Genomic DNA, 25,087 nt, shown 5'->3' with positions numbered 1-25,087 from the left:
GTGTTTCCAATTATTCTATCTCCAAACAGTTAATTCTCTCACTAACTATCCTATAAGCGATGTGTTTGACAATGTCAAAGGTTTTTAGCACTATAAAAATGTCAGAGTTTTTTTTCGAAAAGTAGTGGTCTGAACGTTTTGACCATCAAAATTTTCAAAGGACTGGCACAATTTTGGTATTTTGACATATTTTGGTATTTATTTTAGAAATAATAGTGAGGATCAGCTGATTTTCTTCAAGGGCCACGAAAAAAAAGATTTCCAGAACACTGAATTGTATGCCTATACTCACAGTTCCCCAAAAATCTAAAAATTGACGGTAAGCAGCTTGGTTGTACACAACAGGCAACTGACAAACAGCGCTTGAAAACTCAACAGTGAGTTCATGGAGACTAGAAAACGTCGGTGGAAGGATGTATCTGGTTCGTCCCTCATTACATACAGTTATTTCATCGCGGAATGCATCTTGTTTGTCTTTTGTCATATGCTCTATGTCTTTGACAACTGATGGTATAAAAAAACAAATTATTATTCGTTATATAGCTCATTAATACAGGTAAGTCTTGGACTATTGATTTAATTCCAAATCTTGATCTTTATCATCAAATAAAACAAAACTCAATACCCTATAAACGTGGCTGCGTATCTATACATCCATTTTTTTTTAATTGTGTGTGTGTGTGTGTGTGTGTGTGTGTGTGTGTGTGTGTGTGTGTGTGTGTGTGTGTGTGTGTGTGTGTGTGTGTGTGTGTGTGTGTGTGTGTGTGTGTGTGTGTGTGTGTGTGTGTGTGTGTGTGTGTGTGTGTGTGTGTGTGTGTGAAATCGCACTGAGTAGTTTTTAAATATATTTTTTTTAAAGATTTGGGATATAGAAATTTGTCTGCCTGTTTGTTCAATAATAAGGCTATTAATGATACTTGGTATATTTGTAAGAAAAAACATGAGGGTGTGCTGTCAAAACATGTAAGAATAGAGAATGTATACGAAGAATGTGTCATCGAGACAACAATCCGACCAAAGAGCAGAAAACAGACCAAGGTCACCAATAGGTCTTCAATGCAGCGAGAAAATCTCGCACCCAAATGCAAAAATGCGGTGGTGTTAATTAAACATGTTTTATGAGATCTCAACACTCCCCCAATACCTATAACCAATGTGAAATATTTATAAACAAACACACAGCAATAGCGAGTCAGATGTTAGAATGGTTACAGATTAAACTAAGCAAAATGACAATGATCAACATAAAATAACAAAAGACTACTAGCATTTACTGACATTCCAGCTCCGGACATCAATTAAAGTGATTGAAAGGTTATTCAGTACGTAGGTGAAACTGGACGATATTTATCTAAACGCACTCAAGAACATCTGTATCGTTTTAAAAGACCCAATAAATTCAAAAGTATCATTTATCAACACCTTAAGAAGCACAATCATCCTATTAAATATTTAACAGTTCAACCTTTAGAAGTAGTAAATAAGCAGCCTGGTGAATCTCATTCAAAGTTTGTACGATCGCGGAAAATAATTGAATTAATTAAACATGTTTTATGAGATCTCAACACTCCCCCAATACCTATAACCAATGTGAAATATTTATAAACAAACACACAGCAATAGCGAGTCAGATGTTAGAATGGTTACAGATTAAACTAAGCAAAATGACAATGATCAACATAAAATAACAAAAGACTACTAGCATTTACTGACATTCCAGCTCCGGACATCAATTAAAGTGATTGAAAGGTTATTCAGTACGTAGGTGAAACTGGACGATATTTATCTAAACGCACTCAAGAACATCTGTATCGTTTTAAAAGACCCAATAAATTCAAAAGTATCATTTATCAACACCTTAAGAAGCACAATCATCCTATTAAATATTTAACAGTTCAACCTTTAGAAGTAGTAAATAAGCAGCCTGGTGAATCTCATTCAAAGTTTGTACGATCGCGGAAAATAATTGAATTAAATTGGATTAAAAAATTACAGACAGTCTACCCTCTCGGTCTTATTGATAATATCATGGGAATTGGTAATATATCAAGAACCGATTCTGTTAACATTTTGGATATAGTTTCTAAAACTGTTCGTAAAAACCGTTCTCATGGTCGTAGAAAAAATCGCAATCAAAGGAAATTTCGGACCAATCATACCAATATTTCGGACCTAATTTCTATTTCAAAAAACAACGGCAGACATTATCTGTTAACAAAGCTCTGTTCATTACCGGTTAATAAGTTAAATAAAATTTTAGAGGATTGCAACACAATTTCATATAGCAGTCCTAAGTATGAAATCGTTCAAATCATAATGGCATATTGTTATTCTAAACTGTTTCCCAAAATTGATCGCCCTGAAGATCATAAAAAACAGTTTATTAAAATAAAGTATGTCAATAAAGGTTTTGATTTTGTAAATATTGCCGGTATTTTTAACGACCATTCTGTTAAAGAACAAATTCCGGGATATTTTGATAATACTGAGCTCCCTCTTATTTGTTATATTTACAAGAAATCTACCCGGAAATTTGTGTTTAATTATAGCCAATTGTGTAAAGATGTTAATATCAGTGAAAATACACCTACTTCATGTAATTGCAGTAATTCCGAATACATTTATGGACCCATTTCCCATGTTATAACAGGAGATCTTAACATCGTTCAAGACCGAGAGTTAAAATCATTCCTCAGTAAAGGACCTAAATATCGTCCCCCGTCAATTATTAATTGGAATGAGTGTCGTAATATCATCCACGACTCACTCCATACTTACTGTTTGAAATGGATAAAACGGGAAAAAGCTGACAAAAAATCTTTGGACTCTTTTTTTAAATCAGTAATGAACATAGTTGATATACGTATTCAACATTTTAAAGAACATTTTACTCTTAACAATAACCACAATAAACCTATTTCTCGTATCAAACATAAACTAAAAGAACTAGCCAAGGAATTTGTTTTTGTCCCGGCCGATAAAGCTGCTAATAATATTATTATTGTTTGACGTAAATTTTACATTGAGGTTCTGAAAAAAGAAATCACCAATTCACCAACATTCCAACTGACTCCATTTTCAGAAAACGACATCTGTAACAAACATAAACTTTTAGCTACCGCTATACAAACAGAACCAAATACAATGAAAGTCCCAACTATGTATTGGCTTCCGAAGCTACACAAAACACCTTACAAATATAGATTCATTTCGTCTTCAAGCCATTGTTCCACTACTAAATTGTCTATTCTTCTTACCAGTACACTTGGTACAATCAAAAACCTGATAATAAATTGTTCAAATAAGGCCTTCGAAAATAGTGGAATTAATTACTTTTGGAGTGTCAAGAACTCGTTGGAAGTACTTGATAAATTGCATGCATATATTGGTGATTTTGAATCTGTTCAAATTTTGATTTTTCTACCCTATATACCACATTGCCTCACATTCTCATTAAGAAAAAATTCACACACCTAATTAAATGGGCATTTAAAAAGTCAGAATGTGAATATATATGTTCAAACTCTTTTAGGTCATTTTTTAATTGCAATAAACAAAAAAACTATGTCAATTGGACATGCTTTGATACTATATATGCCGTTGTAGGACATCCACTTTTAAGATGATATAGGCCAAATGTACCATGTGGCCAAGTTATCGGAATTGTGATAACTGGATCTAAAATGAAAACATAGAAACTTTGAAATCCTGAAATTCTACAAACATCTCTCTACATAACACCGTCTTTAAAGCTGTTGAATCTGTATGCAGACACTGGAGACGTTTTATGGTTTTATGAAGTCTTAGTAGTAGCGAATTAGTTTGAACATGTATATTCCCTATGCAGGTGTAGTTGGCATATCACTGTTAAAGTGAGGGAAATTTATAATTTCAATATAGATAATAAAATTGAGAATGGAATGGGGAATGTGTCAAAGAGACAACAACCCGACTGCATCGTTTGTCATAGATTCTAGTAGTGAGATGACTACAAGTTAGAGATGTAAGTTTGAAAAAGAGACGGAGGAAGCCGTGTCTGTTGTTTCTTTAATTCTTAGTTCTGGAGGATACATTAATGGAACCCATCAGAAAAGTTTGGGTTGCTAATGGAAATAACATCATCAATATATCTGAATGAGTAATTAAGTATAAACTTGTTACAAGAATCCAATGGAATATTGTAGAAAGCATTACATCAGATGTTAGTACTGCATTGAAACTTGCAGGCGGATATTGCGTTTAAATATTTCACTGCTTTACTTTATCTTCACTGTTTAAGTCCAATATTTCTAGAAAAGAATTCAACGAAAGTTCGAATTCCGTAAGAAACCTATTTGCAGCAATCCCAACACCAGTTTTAAGCTGTTAGAACATTGATCCGCGCCACTAACTGAACAAAAATGATCACAAGGACTATAAGAGCTATGGTTCAGAAGATAGTTATAATTATAACACGACTTGTGAAACGTTTATTTTAATCTTTCAGTTTTGAATATATCTGCCTATTTATAGACCAATAAAATCAGTTCAGTTATACTCTAAATAGAAATTAAGAATATTACAATTTTCGACACGTGCAGGGACCAAATAATAACTGTTCATGATTTATTTTTGGGGAAATCGGATGTTACAGAATTTAAAACAAACTCGATAAATTAACTACTGTGACCTACTCGGAGTTACTGTGAGTATGATTTTTGCCAATTAAGCAAGTCAAAAACTTAGATACAAGTAACTTTTCTTAAAGATTATAAATTGTGCCATATAAAATATCTCTCCGATTCTTCTGAAACTGACATTATCAAGGTGCTTAATTTCTTTTATATATTTTTTATATATATTTGGAGGCAGCAATTTTCGACGAAAACATTCGGCATTCACATGGAAACCAGTAATGCTCCGTTTCTTGCAGACTTGTTCCTTTATCTATGTGAAGTTTCATAAGAAGAATACAAAGTTTCTAGCATTTTCCGGTTTTTTCTGCTATTATACAGATGATGTCCTCTCACTAAATAATTCAACATTTGTTAACTATAGTCAACGCACCATTCCAATCGAACTTGAAATAAAGGATACAATAGATACAGCAAATCTGCCTCATATCTTGATATTTTATAACATTGTCAGAAAGCGGGAGGTTTTAGCAAGCCATCAAACCAGGTTCTACCCACCATTTTTTCTTAAAATGTCCTGTTCCATGTCAGGAATGTGGCCGTTGTTATCAAATAGTTTGTTTCTATGTATGTTAGCGGGTTTTTTTACTTCAGTGTTCCTAATGTTCATTTGTTTTCCTCTTTTAGTTGATGTGTTTCTCTCGGTTTTAGTTTGTAACCAGGATTTGTTTTCTCTCCATAGATTTATGACCTTTAAACATCGGTATACTACTGTTGGCTTTAATGACGTAAATCTTGAAATTGACAATTAGGGTCGGTTAACTTTACGACAAAGGAGAGTGTTTCGGCTTTCCAATTTCAAACTTTTCATTTCTATTAACAAAATTCTAGCAGTGCCTGTATATGGATTGTATATCCACCAGTTGATAAGATATTTCAGAGCTTGCATTTTCTTTCATGATTTCCTTGATAGCGGGTTGCTGCTGACAAGGAAGCTATTTAAAGGGACACTAGCTACGAGATATATACAAAATTTAAATTAAGATTTTTTTTTTGTTCTATCATTAATGAAAGTGAAATAGTGAAATATAATTCACTTTTAGCAGCCAGTATGGTTCAATTTTGTCAAAATAAGCTAAGAAACATTGATGATGAATTATTCACTTGCAAGTAATTAATTCGACCTCATTGAATCCTATCCGTATTCATGTGAACTTCAATTTAATCCCATAGCTAGAGATGGATAACGCATGAATAGTGCATGTAAAGTTATTCAAAGGAAAATAATGTCAATATTGAAAGTGAAACAAAGGTAAATCATTTGATTGACTGATTCGATCCACAAAAAATCGTTCGTATACAGGTAAAAACGATGATTAACATATATTTTAATCTATAAAATGAAATTAAACAGACCAAGAAAACTCTAATTATACGATTTCTATATCTATTTATATTTATATTTATGTTTATATCGCTTATATGGTCATCAGAGGTCGTCGGAGGTCAACTCGATAGTTAATGAAATGGCGTCTAGACTAAAATACATTTTGTACACACGAAACGAAGCTAGATATATACATGCATTGGTTCAAGAACTGGATAAACATTATTTTTCACCAGTCACTCGTTTCATATGACTTTAATATTCTAATTTAAGATTACTTCATTTATATTATATATATTTCTTAACTGTTAAGTCCTAACGATCCTACTACCTGTCGATACTTTATTTGGCATTGCACAAGTCATGTCTTCTTTTACTGTTCATGGCGTTAAAACACTACTGGGGTGTGTTTTATTTGATTTTAGTCTATGATTCATGATTTTTTATTCTTAATTGTTTTTTTCTTTTAACTAGCTTTCAGTTATTACATGTACTCTCAAATCGTACTTTCGTGTTAATTTGACCTGTTGACATAATTTGTAATGCATTTCTGTAACTCAGTCTTTACTTATTTGCTGTTCAATCTCGTTAAACTTTTTTTTTATATGTACCATTTGATAAGTATTTAGTTTGACGATAAATTTTGATTCCATTGCTCGTACTCTGAACAACAAATTTATTGAATATTTTAAAAAATGTTTACTTGTTTGTCTTTTTCTTTTTTAGCCATAGCGTTGTCAGTTTAGATTCGATTTGTGAGTCTGAATGTCCCTCTGGTAACTTTTGCCCCTCATTTACCTCCGTACTCATAGCAACACAATTATTATTTTAAAATTTACCTGTGTACGTTGTATTATTTAATGCCATTTTGTACGAGGTTAGAGTTGTCTTATCAACAATCTTCATACATCTTTTTGTATTACTACCTATAATGTCTGTGTTCTATAGACACCTATGTTTGAATATTGTATTTATATTGTTGCATAGATCAACCTTATTCGTTCAGCGTACATTTACTTGTTTTTGATTAAATGTCTTTTTGGTCGAGTTAAGTCATTTCGATTGATATTTCACAGTGTTTCTTTTTATGTTGTAATGTTAAACTACTGTCTTAGGTTAGGGTTGAGGTTAACGACGGTCTAAACGTTTAAACCCGCTGCATTGTTATGCACCAGTCCCAAGACAGGAGCCTGTTTTTCAGTGGTTGTCGTTTGTTGATGTGGTTCATAGGTGTCTCTCCTTTCTCATTTTTTATGTAGATTTGACTATTGGTTTTCTTGTTGGAATTGTTTTACACGGTCATTCTGAGGCACTTTATAGCTTGCTGTTCGGTGTTAGCCAAGGCTCCGTGTTGAAGGCAGAACTTTGACCTATAATTGTTATCTTTTTATATCTTGTGACTTGGATTGAGAGTTGTCTCATTGGCACTCATACCAGCTTTTTATATATGTAGATATGTTTTCATTTGTGAATATATCACTGAATTGAATGCGATCAATGTCATTGTTTACACTTGAAAAAATATCGGTCTTTGTACAACTACCTCTGTTAAGTCCAATTAAAGATCGATCTTACCCATTTATATTTGTAATAGATTCCTTCCGCTGAAAATAGCTCCCTTTACTCTATAAAAGATATAGTAGACAAGACAGAGCAACGCTTTTCCAAACCATTGCATTTTGACCCCATACAGTATCATGGAAACTTCATCCCTATAGATATTGATTGATTGTCGGTTGCTTAACGTCCAGTGGCAAATATTTCATGCATGTTCAGGACGAGAACAAGTTAACAATAAATACAATAGGTAGGTCTTGTCATAATCGAGGCCATCCAGGATGATGGTCGGGGAAATTTGGACTGCCACTGGAAAATGAGGTTATATTGGATAGGGACCTTTAGATATCGTCATTTCAATTAATTAAATTATTTGATCGGCAAAAAAGGTAAAATATGTTTCAGCTTCTAGCTAAACTAACTCATGTTTGCGACAAGAAAATATTATGAACCAGGAATAAATTAAAAGTACTTTTTATACTAGAAGTATTGTTCCTCCTCTCAGCTTTTCCAATTTCACGATGCACAAACCCGATATATTCTAATCTTGAATAATTCTGACATTTTCAGACCCTTTTAAAACAAGACAAAATACGATATATAGACACCAAAAACTAAAAAACAGTTTTGCCATCGTACTCTGACTTAGATATATAACAAAAATTATTTGATTTGGTTTTTCGAACACGCATTTTTTACTCCGAGTACTGAGTAAATTTTATTACCGAGAGCACACAAAAAATAATTGTTTCATTTTCAAAACTTTTACATTCAATTCGATTAAAAAATTAAAATATTTTTATCGAGCCGGTAAGTCAAAAGTAAAAAACACAAAAATACTGAACTCCGAGGAAAATTCAAAACGGAAAGTCCCTAATCAAATGGCAAAATCAAATAATAAAACACATCAATCGAATGGACAACAACTGTCATATTCCTGACTTGGTACAGGCATTTTCAAATGTAGAAAATGGTGGATTGAACCTGGTTTTATAGCGCTAAACCTCTCACTTGTATGACAGTCGCATCAAAGCATTGTTTTAAATAATAATCCATAGCAACATGGATATCGTACCAACATCGTACAAAACGTGTAAGCTATCCGTGTGCCATTAACAGAGGCCAACGGCCGAGAGTGAATGTCATATATCATACGTCATACAACAATGAGTGTTGTCAACACATTTTCGATAACGCTACATCAAAACAATTTGAGAATGCACATAAAAAAGATAAGTTCCTTGAATTTTTTACTTCTCCTTAAATGAACTGGATGTAAGCAATTACATTGTATAAGTAACAGCTTATTTCGAATCAATTGAATAGTATACAGTTACGCCTTTGAATACACCTGTTATGAAAAATGACATGTTTTGATCTTTTTATCATATGCTTCAATAATGGGGAAAACAGTTTAATATATTTTGATCCTTTGTAGTTGTATTCAAGTAGTAGTTCAAAAAGTGAATTTTATACATCCGAAATACGGAATTGTTCTACCAAATGCCTCAACAGAGGACTGAAATAAGAGTATAATATATTTTTATATTGACGTGAAAAAAATGCAACAAAACATAATGAACGCTGTTTTGAAAAGTCGGAATGTCATGCGATAACGTATCGGAAAGGCCGGAAGCAGTTGATAATTTTTTTTCATATTAGCCCGTTTAGCTCAATTTCTAAAAAATGGAACTGTACAAAATGTGTATTATTTACTCTAAGTTTATGATAAAAACCACACCATGTCGTTTGCCGTGATGGATATCATATCGCTGGGTTGATAAATCATTTTCTCTAATTCTTACTCGATTTATCCTTTTCCTGTCCTGCTGATTATTTTTATTTAATCTACGGGTGGTTCGTTTGATCTCAGTTCTTCATTGGCTAAATTCGATTCTGACGTCACATTTCCTTTTTTTCCTCTGAAATTCCTATTGTTACGTCGCGAAAAAAGGCGACCATGCCTGATGACGTCATGTAAAAAGAAAACATATTTTGCAGGTCGTTCGAAGGGAAAGATTAGATTGTCTGCAGATCATTTAAAAATCATTAGAGAAACAGATTTCACCACCAAATCTCGTGCAATGCAATATTTATCCACTCTCGACAGTTAAATTTTAAACATTTAAAACGCTCGGCGAGCCTAGCGCTTTAAATTTGAAAATTTAACTGTCTCGAGTGGATGAATATCGTATCACACTCGATGCAGTAGTAGAATCTATATTTAAGATATGCTTATATAAAATAATGGTTTAATTGTACCCCTTGATAAAACTAATTTGTTTAAATATTCATTCATGAAATTTGAAGAATTGTCTTATTCGTGTGATATGACTTTAGTTATCAAGTGCTTTCGGTTTAAATCAACTGCATCCGGTGAATATCAACTACTTCCGGTTATTATCGCATGCCTTTCTGTAACGTTATCCCGTGTCATTTCGACGTCATACTGCAACATGTGCATATACCGGAAAATTCACCTCAATAGGTCATTATTTGTGAAAAAATTATTAAAGTAGGATAAAAAAAACAAAAATTAGGAAACAGGAGTAAATATGATTAAAAAATGCAAAAAAAATAATACGATACATGCATTTTTCAAAGTTTCCCAAAAAAGAACCGGAAATGATTACCCTTTTTTTAAATTTTATTTCCTTATGTATTTTTACATGCAAGATCAAAATATGAAATTCTAAATTTAAACATTTTGTGAAGGAGTTGATTACATTCACTTTGCTCTATGGCAATAATAATCGAATTACAACAACACAGTCAATTTTAAGTTTTATTTCCATCTATCCGAAAATTCCACCGGAAGAGTAATTTGTTTGGTAATAGCAGAAATGTAGTGTGGGATCACCGTGACTGTTCCAGTTACCGTAAGCGTGAGCACCGGAAGCAGAATTATGGTTATGGTGATCTTCTGTATCCATTTTGAAAACTTCCTCCCGGACTGTCATACCATAAACTTTCTGACAAAGCGTTGTGAATCTCAAGAGGTAAAATGGCCTATCAACAGGAAGAACTATAGCTGTCTGGTAATTACCGTCATTTCTGTAAGTGTGCATCATAAAATCAATTGAAAAGAAATGATTGTACTTTTATAGAAATGTTTTTTTATGAATCGATTTACTTTACACAAAGCCAACTATCATATGCATATGCTTTTTAAACAAAAAGGAAACACCGCACTGAAGTGTGTTTATAAGATAATAATTCATTGTTCATAATTCAAATCATATATGAGTATATAACTAATTGCATATGTCTTTCATCCAGATGGTATTATTATTTTTAAATCTTTTCAACAGTAGAATTTGTAAGCAATAAAAATTATAATATATTATTACATTTTGACATTTTAGGGTGCATAAAGAAACATCACGCAATCAGTCTTGAGTTTTACTTATGGTTATGAATGGCCCCTCTAATTGGTATCCTCTTTCGATTTCACAGTTAACAACAGACCCACAGCTACATCTCTGTACTGCAATTTTTTTTATCTTGCCCAAAATATTTTTATATCACAAGCAGACTGGAGAAATCTGTCCAAAGTTTTATACAAATATAAAAAAAGAATATGTGATTTGATTGCCAATGTGACAACTCTTTACCAGAGACCAAATGACATAGAAATTATAGGTCACCGTACCACTTTAAACAATGAGCAAAGTCAATACCGCATTTAAGGCCCCGAAATGACAGGGGCAAAAAAGGACTGCTGAAGTTCGTTAAACAATTTTATTCGTAAAAGTTGGTAGTGATGTAAACATTCATGAAAAGCTCAATTCTGTCCCAAATTTGTCAGTTACAACGGAAAAAGACGACGGATTTATATCTGTATTTTAATGCAAGTTAAAAATCTTTTTTTTTTTTGTTTGTATGGAACAATGTCATACTCAGCCTAAATGAAAACCATTGACGACACTATAGGGGGGATTTTTATGGAACGCCACAGCTGTCTTATGTGGAACTCTGATATAACTTTATGTGTTATTTATTATTACTTGATGATATTTTGTCTTTACTTAATATGGTTTTGACATTACGTAATGATGTTTTGATATAACTCAATATGGAATAGTCATTATTTAATGATATTTCGATATTACACGATATGGTTTCGTATTGACTTGATTTAGTTTTGTCATTACTCAATATGGCTTTGTCATTACTCGATGTGGTTTCACCATTATTAAATGTGGTTGTGTCATTAGTCAATGTGGTTTTAACATTACTTGATGTGAATGTGACTTAACGTTATGTAGTTGTTTCATTACATGATGTGGTTTTGTTATTTCGTAATGATGATTTGCCTATTCTTTATATGGTTTTAACATTACGTAATGATGTTTCAAAATTTGACGATTTTACACTACATGATGTGTTTGTTTCCTTATTTGATGTGGTCCTGTCATTCTTTGATGTGGTTATCCCATTACTTGATGAGGTAAAACCACGTGACCAATTCGGAAAAAAATATGTTCTATTTTAAAACAGATTTCAATATATCGTTTGTTTAATGTGCTTTGGATGGGTATCGCTATCCATTGAGTTAAAGTTCAAATTAAAGTTCGAGTGGTTGTTCAGAGTTATTTGGTATGAAAAAGGGGAACGGCAGACAATAATAAGAAAAAAAGTATTTAAAAGTTTACAGTATTTCGGACATAATTGTGATATCCCCAAACCACTTGTTTTTATCCTAAGTTCTCAAACGGAAGCATTATTTTTGTAATAAATTTGTAAAATATTCCACGGAACCCTGTGTCTCGCCTGATATTGCTGCTGTAAGTGTAAAAGCGTCATGTTGATCGGCTGTACATTTATCTATACATTTATCGGTAAAAAAAAAACAAAAAAAAATGCTTTTTCTTGAAATTGAGGAATAACTCCTATACAAGTTTTAAAACACTTCATGGAGGTTTACAAAACAGTTTAATTCGGTTTTATTTAACTAAAACAAAACTGTATGGTTTTCAACAATGAGCAAAACCCATACCCTATAGTAAGCTATAAAAGGTCCCGAAATGAAAAATGTAAAAAAAGTAGAAACCTAACGATCTATAGATAGATAGATAGATACTTTATTCTCTAAAAACTAAATACAAGTTTACAGAGAAACATACAATATAAATACAGATACAATAGTCGAGGTAAACAAATCCAGTATGATATTATTAAAGTAATATACATGGCATACATGTTTAGTAACAAGTATAATGAAAGGTTAAACTTAATAGAAATGAAAAAAAATGGAGATGGAGACGCCGACGCCACTATCGACGACGAAATATAGGTTTGTTGTGTCTCACTGCCGCTACATTGATGTCGCAGGCTCGACACAAATCAAAAGACTTGAACTTTATTGTTAACAAATGAAACACTTCAAATCAACTCACACTAAAGTAACAAGGAAACGGGGGAGGGGGGCTCGGACTTCGCGACAAAGCGACAAAGCATCAATACTATAAAATAAGAATTCTCCGAATTTTTTTTAGCGTAAATGATCATTTGAACTTATACGAATATCAATCTTTTATTTGTAATCAATTGAATTCCCTGATCTACCTCGCACTAATTGAAAAATAAACTTTTTGGAATATCTGTTTCGAATGTGATGACGGACATGTTCCAGTGGTCGTAACCATAAAACCGTCATCTTTTCCTTGAATGTAAACTACCAAATAAAACCAAATCACTGGGTTTGTACTTTTGTACACGACGGGTGCCTTTCTGGAGCATCCGAGATCACCCCGATGGATTTATATTACCCAGTCATACCGATCTATTGAAACAGCCAAATGAAACTGTTCTGTAAACCACCGCAAATGAAAGTGTGTGAGGGGGGGGGGCATATTGTTTTACCCTGTCCGTCCGTCTGTCCGTCCCATTATGAGTATATAGTTATTCCGCATAACTCCTCCTACAGTTTGAATCCTAGGAAGTTTTCTCTTTACTGTCTGTTTGTACATATATTGAAGGTGTGCATGTGGTCAGGGTTTTTATTTTTATTATCTTTTGCTCTTTTGGGAGATAATTGATCTTTTTTTTTGTCATTTTTGGGGTATAAGCGGTTAAATGAGTTGAGTGCAGGGGCATCACTTTGTTTAGTTTACATTTTTTATCGTGTTGTGCTGTTACACAACTGTAACAGTCCGAAGTAAGGTTAGGATTGAGCGCTCACATACATGTTAAACTCCGCCACGTGCAATTTCTTTATGTACCTGCCCCAAGTCAGGAGCATGAAGTTCAATTGTTGTCGTTGTATAAATGTATGTCATTTTTTTTTTGTAGATTGTTTATTTATAAATAAGACCGTTTGTTTTTTCGTTTGAATTTTTTCACATGTTGCATGGTGGCCTTTTGTAGCTGACTATACGGTGTGTTGAAGGCTGTACGGTTGCCTATATATGATTTCTTACATCCACTGCATTTAAACTCTTATGGATAGTTGTCTCATTGTCAATCACACCACATCTAGCTTTATTTCAACTTCTATGTTGCGTTTTGTATACTGTAACATTGTTTATCTTTTGTACGCATACCCCGGTGCCCTCTTTTCGGAAGACCGAGCAAAAGTCCTTGTTCCGCGATAGAAAATTTAATTACGAACTCATATAAGATAGCTCGAATTTCAACTCAAAATCTTGATAAATCTAAATGAGACTTAAATTCGAATCTAACTCAAACTTTACCTCAAAAGGTGACTCAAATTTAATGTTGTAACTAGAACTCTATCTCAGTTAAATGTGACTCAAACTCGAAGTCCAACTCGAAACTCAATGCTAACTAAAACTTTAATTCTAATAATGACTTGAATTCGAAATCGAAGACTAACTCAAAGTTTAACTCAAACAGTAACCCGAACTTTAATTTGAACTCTAATTCGATGGATGGCCACACTCATCCAAGGCACATACAACATGGAAATCTAACTAAAAATAGAACAGGTTTTTCCGAATTGGTCACGTGTTTTTACCTCATCAAGTAATGGGATAACCACATCAAAGAATGACAGGACCACATCAAATAAGGAAACAAACTACGGAAGCGTATATGTGCCGTGTCTTTGTGAGTTATTTTCTCCGTTTCACGAGTTAAATATAACGAGTTGCTGACTTACTTCTCAACAACCCGACTTATAAAATCGCACGTTAGTGTCTTAAAACGCAGTATTACAAGTTATATATTACACGTTACGAGTTTGTTTTTTAAACTTCGTGCGATATCAAACTCGTGTTACTCATTTCGATCGCGTTATGCGAGTTTTTCTTTGCCAGTTTGTGTGTTTTTATAACCCGATTACGAGTTGTAGAACTCGAGTTTGTTTAGCCAAAAACACTAACACAAGTTCCGTAACTCGCCTCAATGCAATGTTTGGCGCCTTTTTCATTACCAAACTGGAGAAGCAATGGCGGAGGTGCGTATAAAATATTTCTGTAGAAAATTTAAAGCATAACAAATGTCTGATGTGGGGTTGGGAGAGTGGAACCTCTTTTTAGCTCACCTTTCCTAAAAGGAAATGTGAGCTTTTCCCATCACTTGGCGTCCGTCGTTGTCGTCGTCGTCTGTCGTCTGGCGTCTGGCGTCGTCGTTAACAATTTTTCAAACATCTTCTCCTCTGAAACTACTGAATGGATTTGGATGAAACTTAGCATGATTGTTCCTGAGGTTATCCTGCACAAAGTTTATGCTTCGATTTTTGATCCGTCAAAAACATGGCCGCCGTTACTTAAAATAGAACATAGGGGGTGAAACAACAGTTTTTTGCAAATATCTCAAAATTATTAGGTTAAGATAAATTCTGGCAATTTCAAAGTGTTAAGCATGATGAGAGCTACCTTTGTGCAGATTTTCGTGAAAATCTGTCGACTGATGTTTGAGTTATTGTCTTTTTTGACATTTTTCGCTATTTTTGATGTTATTATAGATCTAAAAATCTTCTTCTCTGAAACGACCATTCAAAATCAAATGAAACTAAGTAAGATTGTACCTTAGGGTATCCTACAAAAAGTTTATGCTTGGATTTTTGATTGGTCGAAAAAAATACTTCAAATATAACAGCCACTTTTTCGTCGCTTCAGTATTTAAGATACATTTTTGTCCTATTTACACATGGCCTGGCCGGCCAGGCCATGTGTAAATTATACAACAAATCTATGGCTTGCATGAATTATTTCTTAATCATACTCACAAACAGTTCAACCAAAGCTTTTTAAATATTGATCTGTTGTAACTAATGTGACAAACTGAGGACAAATTAAATTTTAACAATTTTCCACTTTTGTATTTGTTTGACATGTTTGAGGAGTTTAATGATCCTTGAAATGTAGAAAAACTTGCATTATAAAAATAATTGTAAAAAAATCTGTTTGATGTCTGTGAAAGCCTTTTATTTGTTAATTTTTTTCAGAGGAAAAGATGATTGCGATGATTGATAAATTACGTGAAAAAGTTAAAAAAAGGAAACTAGTAAGTATTAAATTTCTGTTAATTTGTTTTTTTATCTCTGGTAAATGAGGACTTGGATGAGTTGAATATCCAGTTTTCTTTTTCTTTTAAGTTCACACAATTTGTTGCATCTTGTATTCATGATAATAATGTCTTGAAAGTAAGATTATTGTACAGTTTTATAGTTCTTTTTTCATTAAGGTCTCTCACATTGTCCCTAAAGCCATACAAAAAAATCGTCATTTGTCCCTCCATTTGGTGTAAACCATTTTAAAGATCTTCTCTGAAACTACAGAACCAATCTCAACCAATCTTCAGCTGCATGATCCCTAGGGTATCAAGTATAAAGTTTGTGATTTAACTGTTACTTAAAAAACATTGGCCACCATGGCTAAAAACAGAATGTAGCCCTGCATGTGTAAAATGCACTTTTTGGCTTGATATGCATAATTCCAACCATAGTAGATTTAGGTGAGCTTCAGAGGCTGTTCAGAGCCTATTACCAACCTTGAGACAGAAAAAGGTTAATAATATCTTGATTTGCATATTTCAGATTGTGAATTATAATTGTTGTTACATATGAAATTACAAAGTTATTTTTGTTTTGTGAGCTAAATTAAGGCCTTCGCGACCATACTCCTTTTATAGCAGAAGGGTCATTCATATTGTACATAACAATATTTTAAATCTGTTCTTTCAGGAACCTGCAACACTTGATAGGGAGGTGAACAGCACTAGTAGCACTCAACGCAGTAACTTAAAATTTCATTGTGGGTGGAAGCATTACTCATTTGCTTCCAACGTGTATAAGCAAGTAAAATCCAATTCAAAAAAACTCAAACTAACTGATTGTGGGAGCCAAATTATAGTTGTTAAATATAATGCAACATATGAGGAGGTAATAGAGAAGCTTACAGATAAATATTACCCCTGTGGCAGAAGCAAGAAAGGGTCTTTACATAAAATGACACTGAGCTTTGGATCTTTCACTGAAACAATAAACAGAGAAAATTTTTCAGCGTTACAATTCTACAACGAACGTAAAACTTCAGAAGCAAGGATTTACCTGTTGTCTAAGGAAAAGGTGTGTATCTATTAGCTTTGTTTATAAAAAAAATGTTGATTATAATTATTTAATCATGTCTATTTAGAATGGTATTATCAATAAGTAAACCTAAAATATCCTTATAGCTTACTACGTAACATAGTACTGTCCCAGTACAACATGTCCAATATGAATCCTTTCAGCAAATTTGAATATGATATTATTGTTGTTTTGTACCAGTATTTGATAGATTATAGTGTCAGTATAGTGTGTCTTTACATCAATTTTGAGTGCACCTATTTCCCAGCATTAAGTATTCAACTTGTTACAGTAAGTGTCAAGTCCCTCCAAGCCAAGCATTTAATTATACCCCTGCCTCTCATCTTAAGCTATATATATTAGGTGTATACTTAAGCCTGAATTATTTCTAGTAAATTTAATACAGTTAAATATGAAGTGGAGACTTCTAAATTCAGTCATTATAATAAATTTGGTGTAGGAGGATAATAATAGGAAGTATCCTGTCCATCCCTCTGTCCAAATGTCTAATGTAAGTGCAACTACTCCTTTTAAAACTAGAGGTACTGTGTTCAGAGCTCACAAAAATATACTCAGCTCCTTGCAAAGATCAGGTTTTGTATTGAAAACCCCAAAGATCAAATTGACCAAAAACCAAATAGGAGGTGCACAATGGCATTATATGATTTAGAATCTCAGACAGTTTCATTAAATTATGATTTGAGTGGTTTAGGAGGAGTTGCGGATACAAAATGCGTACCCCAATTACAATACATACTGACATGTCTAAGGTATTATAATTATTATTACATTGATATGACATTAAGTTAAATCTCTTTGTCTTTTCTTTATGATACATTAAAATATTTTAATTTTGGGGATTCCGTTATATCCTGGGTTAAAACTTTTTATAATAATATAACAGCTGCAGTAACTCAAAACTGTTGTCTGTCAGACATTTTTTTTTGTAGAGCGAGGTTGTTTAAGACAAAGGGATCCTTTATCTCCTTATATTTTCTTACTGTGTGCTGAAATATTAGGCAAATTGGTGAGAAACAATTAGGAGATAAAGGGCATTACTATAGATGATACAGAATTTAAATTGTCTCAGTATGCAGACGATACTTCTTTGATTGTAGACAGCTCTTCTGAGTCGCTCTATGCATCTCTTTGTGATCTCCAATTTCATGCTGAAATCTCAGGACTAAAAATTAATATAGAAAAAACAAATGTTATTTGGATAGGTAGTAAAAAACAGTCAAAATCAAATTTGTGTTAAGTGGGGATTGAAATGGGTACATTTCAACTTCTTGGAATTACTTTTTCAGTTGACCTTGATAGAATGGTTAAGCTGAATTACAAGCCAGCTTTGGAATCTATAGATAATACACTTAACATTTGGTCAAATATAAAAAAGAAGATTTGGTGTAATATAGGATTAAATTCATTTTTAGCTCAGCTGGCCCATGTGAGCTTATGTCATCACTTGGCGTCCGTCGTCGTCCGTTGTCCGTCGTCGTCGTAAACTATTTCAAAGATCTTCTCCTCTGAAACCACTGGGCCAAATACTTCCAAACTTTAACATAATGTTCCTTAGGGTATCTAGTTTATAAACTGTATCCATAGTTTTGATCCATTGACAAACATGGCCGCCATAGCTATAAATAGAACATGGGGGTCAAATGCAGATTTTGGCCTATATCTCAAAAACTATAGCATTTAGAGCAAATCTGACACATTGGTAAAAATGTTCAATAGGTCAAAATCTATCACCCCTGAAATTCTCAGACCAATTGGACAATCCATTGTTGGGTTGCTGCCACTAAAATGGTAATTTTTAGGAAAATTTTCAGTTTAAGGTTATTATCATGAATATTATAATAGATAGACAGAAAGTGTAAGTAGCAAAAATGTTAAACAAAGTAAGATCTACAAAAAAGTTCGAATGACCAAAATTGTCAATTGACCCCTTAAAGAGTTATTACCCTTTAAAAACAATTTTACACAATTTTGTCATCATGTTTGCTAACATTTAAAAATCTTCTGCTCTGATGCAGACTACTTGGCCAAATACTTTGAAACTTTAACTGTATACAAAGTTTTGATCCATTTACAAACATGGCTGCCATAGCTATAAATAGAACATAGGGGCAAATGCAGATTTTGGCCCATATCTTAGAAACTGAAGCATTTAATTAGAACAAATCTTGACATGGGTTAAAATGTTCATTAGGTCAAGATATATCACCACTGAAATTTTCAGAAATAATTGGACAATCCATTGCTGGGTTGCTGCCACTAAAATGGTAATTTTAAGGAAATTTTGCAGTTTTAGATTATTATCTTGAATATTATGATAGATAGAGAGAAAGTGTAAATGGCAAAAATGTTCAGCAAAGTAAGATCTGCAAATAAGTCAAATGACCAAAATTGTTAATTGACCCCTTAAGGAGTTATTGCCCTTTAAAGACAATTTTACACAATTGTGTCATCAACACAATCATATTTGCTAACATTTGAAAATCTTCTGCAGCCGCTCTGAAACTACTTGGCCAAATACTTTGAAACTTTCACTAAATGTTTCTCAGGTTATTGAGTTAATGAATTATATCTGAAGTTTTGTTCATCGACAAACATGGCTGCCATGTCTAAAAGAAGAACATAAGGTCAAATGCAGTTTTTGCAGCTTATTGATGATTTAACATGTTTAAAGGAAATTTTGCAGTTTTAGGTTATTGTCTAGAATATTGTTATAGATAAAGATAAACACCAAAAATAATCATTGATGAAAGATTTAAGCAAAAAATTACAGGTGAGCGACTCAGGCTCTTGAGAGCCTCTTGTTTCTAGAGGTAATTGATGTGTAAACTCGGTCTGTTAACTCACAAACTGAAGTAAAGTCTGAAGGACTTTTATGATAAGTTTGTGAGTAAGCGACCCAGTTTACACATAAATAACCTATAAAAAAAATGTGTTTAATCCTTATAATTCTTAATCCTTACATTATTTATTATTTCTTCTTAATTTAACTTTCTTTTCGCCCCCAAATTCCATTCATGTGTACCACATGAATAATTATGTTATTCTATTCTGAATACCTTTATTTACATACATGTTGTTGCTTATTAGGGCCCTGCCAAAGGTGGGTCGCCCTATAGTGATCAGTCTGTCCGTCCGTCTGTCCGTCAGTCTGTCCGTAACAAAATCTTGTCTGCTCCATATCTTGAAAACCGTTATGATTTCAAAGTTTAAGCTTCACATGTATATTGACCAACACCAGAGGGTGTGTCATAATGTATGTTCAACTTTGTAGGTCAAAGGTCAAGGTCAAAAACTTAGGTTTTAGTATAGAACCCCATGTCCTGTGGGAAAGATCCTGTCTGCTCCATTTCTCAAGAACCGTTATGATTTCAAAGTTTATACTTCACCATGGGCAACAGCATTCTTAAGTGGTAGAAAACAACAAGTACGGGTAAACAGCAGCTACTCAGAATTCAAACAGGTGACAAGCAGCATCCCTCAGGGCAGTGTACTGGGACCAATATTGTTCGTCATTTACATTATTACGTCGTTTGAAGCATTAGCAAGGCCTAACCTCGAATATGCAAACGCTATATGCCATAATATGTATATTGACCAACACCAGAGAGTGTATCATAATGTATGTTCAACTTTGTAGGTCAAAGGTCAAGGACAAAAACTTAAGTGTTAGTATAGAACCCGATGTCCTATGGGAAAGATCATGTTCGCTCCATATCTCGCGAACCGTTATGATTTCAAAGTTTATACTTCACATGTATATTGACCAACACCAGAGGGTGTGTCATAATGTATGTTCAACTTTGTAGGTCAAAGGTCAAGGTAAAAAGACTTACATTTGGGAATCCCATGTCCTATGGTAAAGATTGTGTTTGTTATGGACAGCGGGGCCCACTGTGATGGCTCCCATTTCACTGATATCTAGTTATTTCAATAAAGCTTATTCATTATAAAAAAAAGTTAATCAGCTATTTTGTGTGTGTCAATTCCTGCCTGGACATTTTGGGCTGATCATTTTGATGTATCATGCTGCATTTTGTAAATCAAAGGATTGGTAATATTGGCATATTAATAAGTTACTGTAGTTGATTATCAGCCTATTTAAAATTTATCAAATCACGTAAACATTGTGCATTTGTTTTTACAGATACATGACATGCTTGCCATAACCGATTCCGATTCTGATGAATTGGAAAGTTTAGGATTTCCCGGAAACATGTCCCCACCAGAGCCTGAAATAATACTAGGAGTTGGAAAGCCTATGACATCTCCAGCCATGAATGTTCCTTTTAGATCATCAACACTAGGAACACCGAACATTGCAACTCCTCAGGCAATTGTTTCTAGTAGAACACCTACACTAGGAACACCCACACTAGGAACACCCACACTAGGAACATCAATAGGAGCTTTTGGTGGAACACCAATAGGTGCTACTGATACAAACAAACCTATTGTATTTCATGCTGATACACCTACAGTAAGTTTTCTATATAGGAACAAGCTAAGCATTTTATCATTTAACTCTTTAACCTTTTTTAAAAAACTTTGGCACATGTTTCTATATTTTTATACACTCCCCAAAAAACAAAAGTTTTGGGGGGTTTATAGGAATCACCCTGTCCGTCTGTCTGTCTGTATATGTCTTGTAAGCGCAACTACTCCTTAATGAATGGACCAATATTGATGAATCTTCACACAGTTGTAGTACATGATATAAGGATGTGCATGAAGGAAAATATTTCTGGTAGGAATTATTTCAAGGGAGATAATTGAATCTACTGAATTAAATATAGCAATAAATGGCAACAAGTCTTGTAAGCGCAACTACTCCTAAACAGATAAATCAATATTGATGAAACTTTACACAGTTGTTGTACACAACCTGTAAACGTGCATGAAGGAGGATATTTCTGGTCAGATTTTTTTCAAGGGAGATAATTGAAATCACTTAGTTTAAATATCCAATATTTGGCATTAAGCACAACTCCTCCTAAATGACTGGAGTAATATTAATTAAACGTTACACAGTTCCAGTACATGACCAGAGAATGTGCATAAAGGAAGATATTCTTGGTCTGAAATATTTAAAGGAAGATAATTAACTTGCTTTAAATAGATGTAGTTATATTTTTCTGGTTTCTACACACTGACATAAAATATGCAAAGAGAGATAACTCTAATTATTATTAATTTTAAATTTTCTTTTATTTAAAGTCATAAATAGTAGTTACACATTCCTTTTGTGTCAGAAACTTCTGTTGTGTTAACTATTTAATCACAATCCAAATTTAAAGCTGCATGTATCAAGCTTGAATGTACCGTAGTGTAGTAAAAATGCCATAATGGGATGGGGTATCCTTAGTGAGTTGGCTCACAGTTTTATGCAATATTCACTATCCACACTCATCTGTGTCCACTCTTGTTATTAATTGATAGCTGTGAATTATTCTCAAGAATTATAAGCTTAAAAGAGGTGACTTGATTATCATCCAATGATACCCTGACGATATAATAGTAAATGAAGTATAACCAACATAAAAAACACTACACAATTAAATACATTATATGATATTTCTCAACTCTTGTCCAAGCCTCAGGTTTGTCAAGTTCTGAAGAGAAATATTGATTTTAATAAAAAAAAATTATATTAAATTGATAGACTTATTTCATTTAGAACTTTTAGTTGTCTAAATATCAACAGATTTGACATATATATCTTAAAGTCATATGAAAAGAGTTGATGGAAAAAATTATGTTCCCTAAATTATTCATCCAATACATGCACATATACTTAACTAAGACCTTTGTAATATATTTTCACTTTTTATATTGAGTGTAATGTGTAATTTACAAACAAAATAATGCGTTTGTTGATTTTATATGGAAACCATCTTTCCTAATTAAACTTAGTGACGAACTTGCGATGTTCTCTGACACGTTTATATTGATAAACAATCGACAAAAGTGTGCACTGAAAGCATGTGGTTAATAAGTGTGACAATTGAGCTGTGTTGATTAATCCATTTTTAAAATATTTTCTGCGTGTTTTTGTTTGTTAATCAACCTTATAAAACTGTTTTAAAACAAATTTGTGTATAAAAAGATTTCTTTCATCATCGATCAAAAAATATGTCTTAATTTCCAATGAATGTTGGTTTATTTTTAATTTAATTTTAATATTGTACTTGCGCAGTAACGGCTTTCACATTGTTTAAGAGGAATATCATGCATACGGAAAAGCATTCGTTGAATATCAGATTAATTACTTGCTGGAAGTAAATAATTCAGAAGCCGTACATTTCATAAAGTTTTACAATAAAACACAAGAGTTTTCACTAAAAGAAGTATATGGATAAAGGTTAACTATTTAGTTTAAAAAAACATGTTCAACTTTTTTTTTCAACAACTCGTTTCATATGACTTTAAGATTGCACATGTACAGATGTAGTATATATACATGCTCTACAAAATAAACTTTAATATTTTCGTACGACTGATGCAGATTTAATTGAGTTGAATCCTTTGTGAAAGGCCGCTGCCTGGATATATTGGTTTCTATTGATAACAACAAATGACAAACAACATCCATTTAATATTAAAACTATATATGACATCTTGAGTGAGATACCATGGAACATGCAACACTCTCCTGCCTTAACTACATTTGGAAATCTATCAATTATAATAAAATTATATTATTCAGATCAAGTAAAGTATACACAAATTTTGCTTGCTGATTAATGATGTTATATTTTAGCTTTGGTATTTTTTTTTCAGGTTACATTCTCATATGACAGACGCTGTCAGATCTGTGTGGACCGGGAAAGGGATGCTTACCTGTCACCTTGTGGTCACACATTTTGTCTTGTCTGTGCATTGCAAGTTGAAAATATGGGGCAAAACTGTCCATCCTGTAGGGGGGAAATTGACAAAGTGTGTTCCATGTTTCTATAAGTTGTTATTCATGTTGATAGATTGTACTTTTTTGTAATAGGAGTGTAAATGTAAAATGATATTATGTTTGCAAGTATTAGACAAATATATATGCTGGTTCAAAGAATGAGGTAGAAAGATGTAAGCAAATGTTTTTTTTTCTTTTCAAAGTGTGAAAAAGCATTAAATAATGTTATTTAATGAACTGAAGTATATTAAGGTAAAAAATTACTTATTTTTACTTCATCTACAATTTAGGTATGTGAAATGTTAAAAAAACTTCCTTTTCACGAAATTCAGTATTAATGACTATTCGGGGACTATTCTTTTAATCACAAAATTTATGTTAATAGAAAATTGTCGGAAATTGTAGTCAGTGTGTAGTGTCCATAACCATCCGAATTCTTGTAAAAAAGTGTATTTTAAAGATTTGTCTTTTCAGAAATTCATTTTTTAATCATTCCTGAAGTGAACAGCACTTCTTCTGTTTAGATATGTTTAAAGTTTTACTTCAGATTTGAAATTACTTAATTTGTCCTGTCAATGTCAATATGTCTTGTTTGTTTTCATTGAAATAACTTTAATTACATAAATTCATTTATAATCCAGCAGCATTTTGGTGTTAAAAATGTAAACATTAATAGAAAAATACACTAATTTGATATTTTACCTTTGAAAAATGATTCTTGAAGTGATTTACTTTTAAGAGTTCATTTTGTAAGAGATCCATTTTCAAACAGTGATTTAAATTCCCATGATTAAAAGGTAAAATCCTGATGGTTTGATGGATTACATGTATATAATCTCTCATTTTAAGAGCTGTGCAGTTATTATAACATTCCTATTTTTTTTACTTTGCAAGATAGGGGTGTTACATTGTAAAATGTGAACCATGTTTTTTTTCTCTGTGATTTTTATACCCCTGCTTTGTACAGCAGAGGTATATAGTAATGGGGAAGTCCGTCCTTCTGTTTGTCTTGTCCCTTCCTTTGTCCCTTCGTCTGTCCCGTACAATGTGTTTCTCTTTGTTTCCGCAACTCT

At 32.9% G+C, this 25,087-nt stretch overlaps 2 protein-coding genes across 2 annotated transcripts in view; one reads left to right on the top strand and one right to left on the bottom strand.

Annotated features, from left to right (window-relative positions):
* The window catches only part of LOC127725985 (uncharacterized), a 44,114-nt gene extending 37,247 nt beyond the window's left edge, over positions 1–6,867 (bottom strand). The window contains exons 1-2 of the mRNA XM_052233284.1: positions 6,840–6,867; positions 293–504 (exon numbers count right to left, since the gene is read on the bottom strand). Of these exons, the coding sequence (XP_052089244.1) occupies positions 293–504; positions 6,840–6,867 (240 nt within the window). The remainder of the gene's footprint in view (positions 1–292; positions 505–6,839) is intronic.
* Positions 6,868–14,787: 7,920 nt separating this feature from the next.
* On the top strand, positions 14,788–24,787 carry LOC127725499 (uncharacterized). Its single transcript, XM_052232512.1, has 4 exons — positions 14,788–16,029; positions 16,709–17,092; positions 21,258–21,590; positions 23,891–24,787. Exons 1-4 carry the CDS (start codon positions 15,979–15,981, stop codon positions 24,065–24,067), a joined length of 945 nt encoding a protein of 314 aa, XP_052088472.1. The 5' UTR covers positions 14,788–15,978; the 3' UTR covers positions 24,068–24,787.
* The last annotated feature ends 300 nt before the right edge of the window (positions 24,788–25,087 follow it).

This window comes from Mytilus californianus, unplaced genomic scaffold (genome assembly GCF_021869535.1).
Source record: "Mytilus californianus isolate M0D057914Y unplaced genomic scaffold, xbMytCali1.0.p SCAF_15, whole genome shotgun sequence".
In the NCBI taxonomy this organism is placed as follows: domain Eukaryota; kingdom Metazoa; phylum Mollusca; class Bivalvia; order Mytilida; family Mytilidae; genus Mytilus; species Mytilus californianus.
This window is presented reverse-complemented; position numbering and strand designations above follow the sequence as displayed.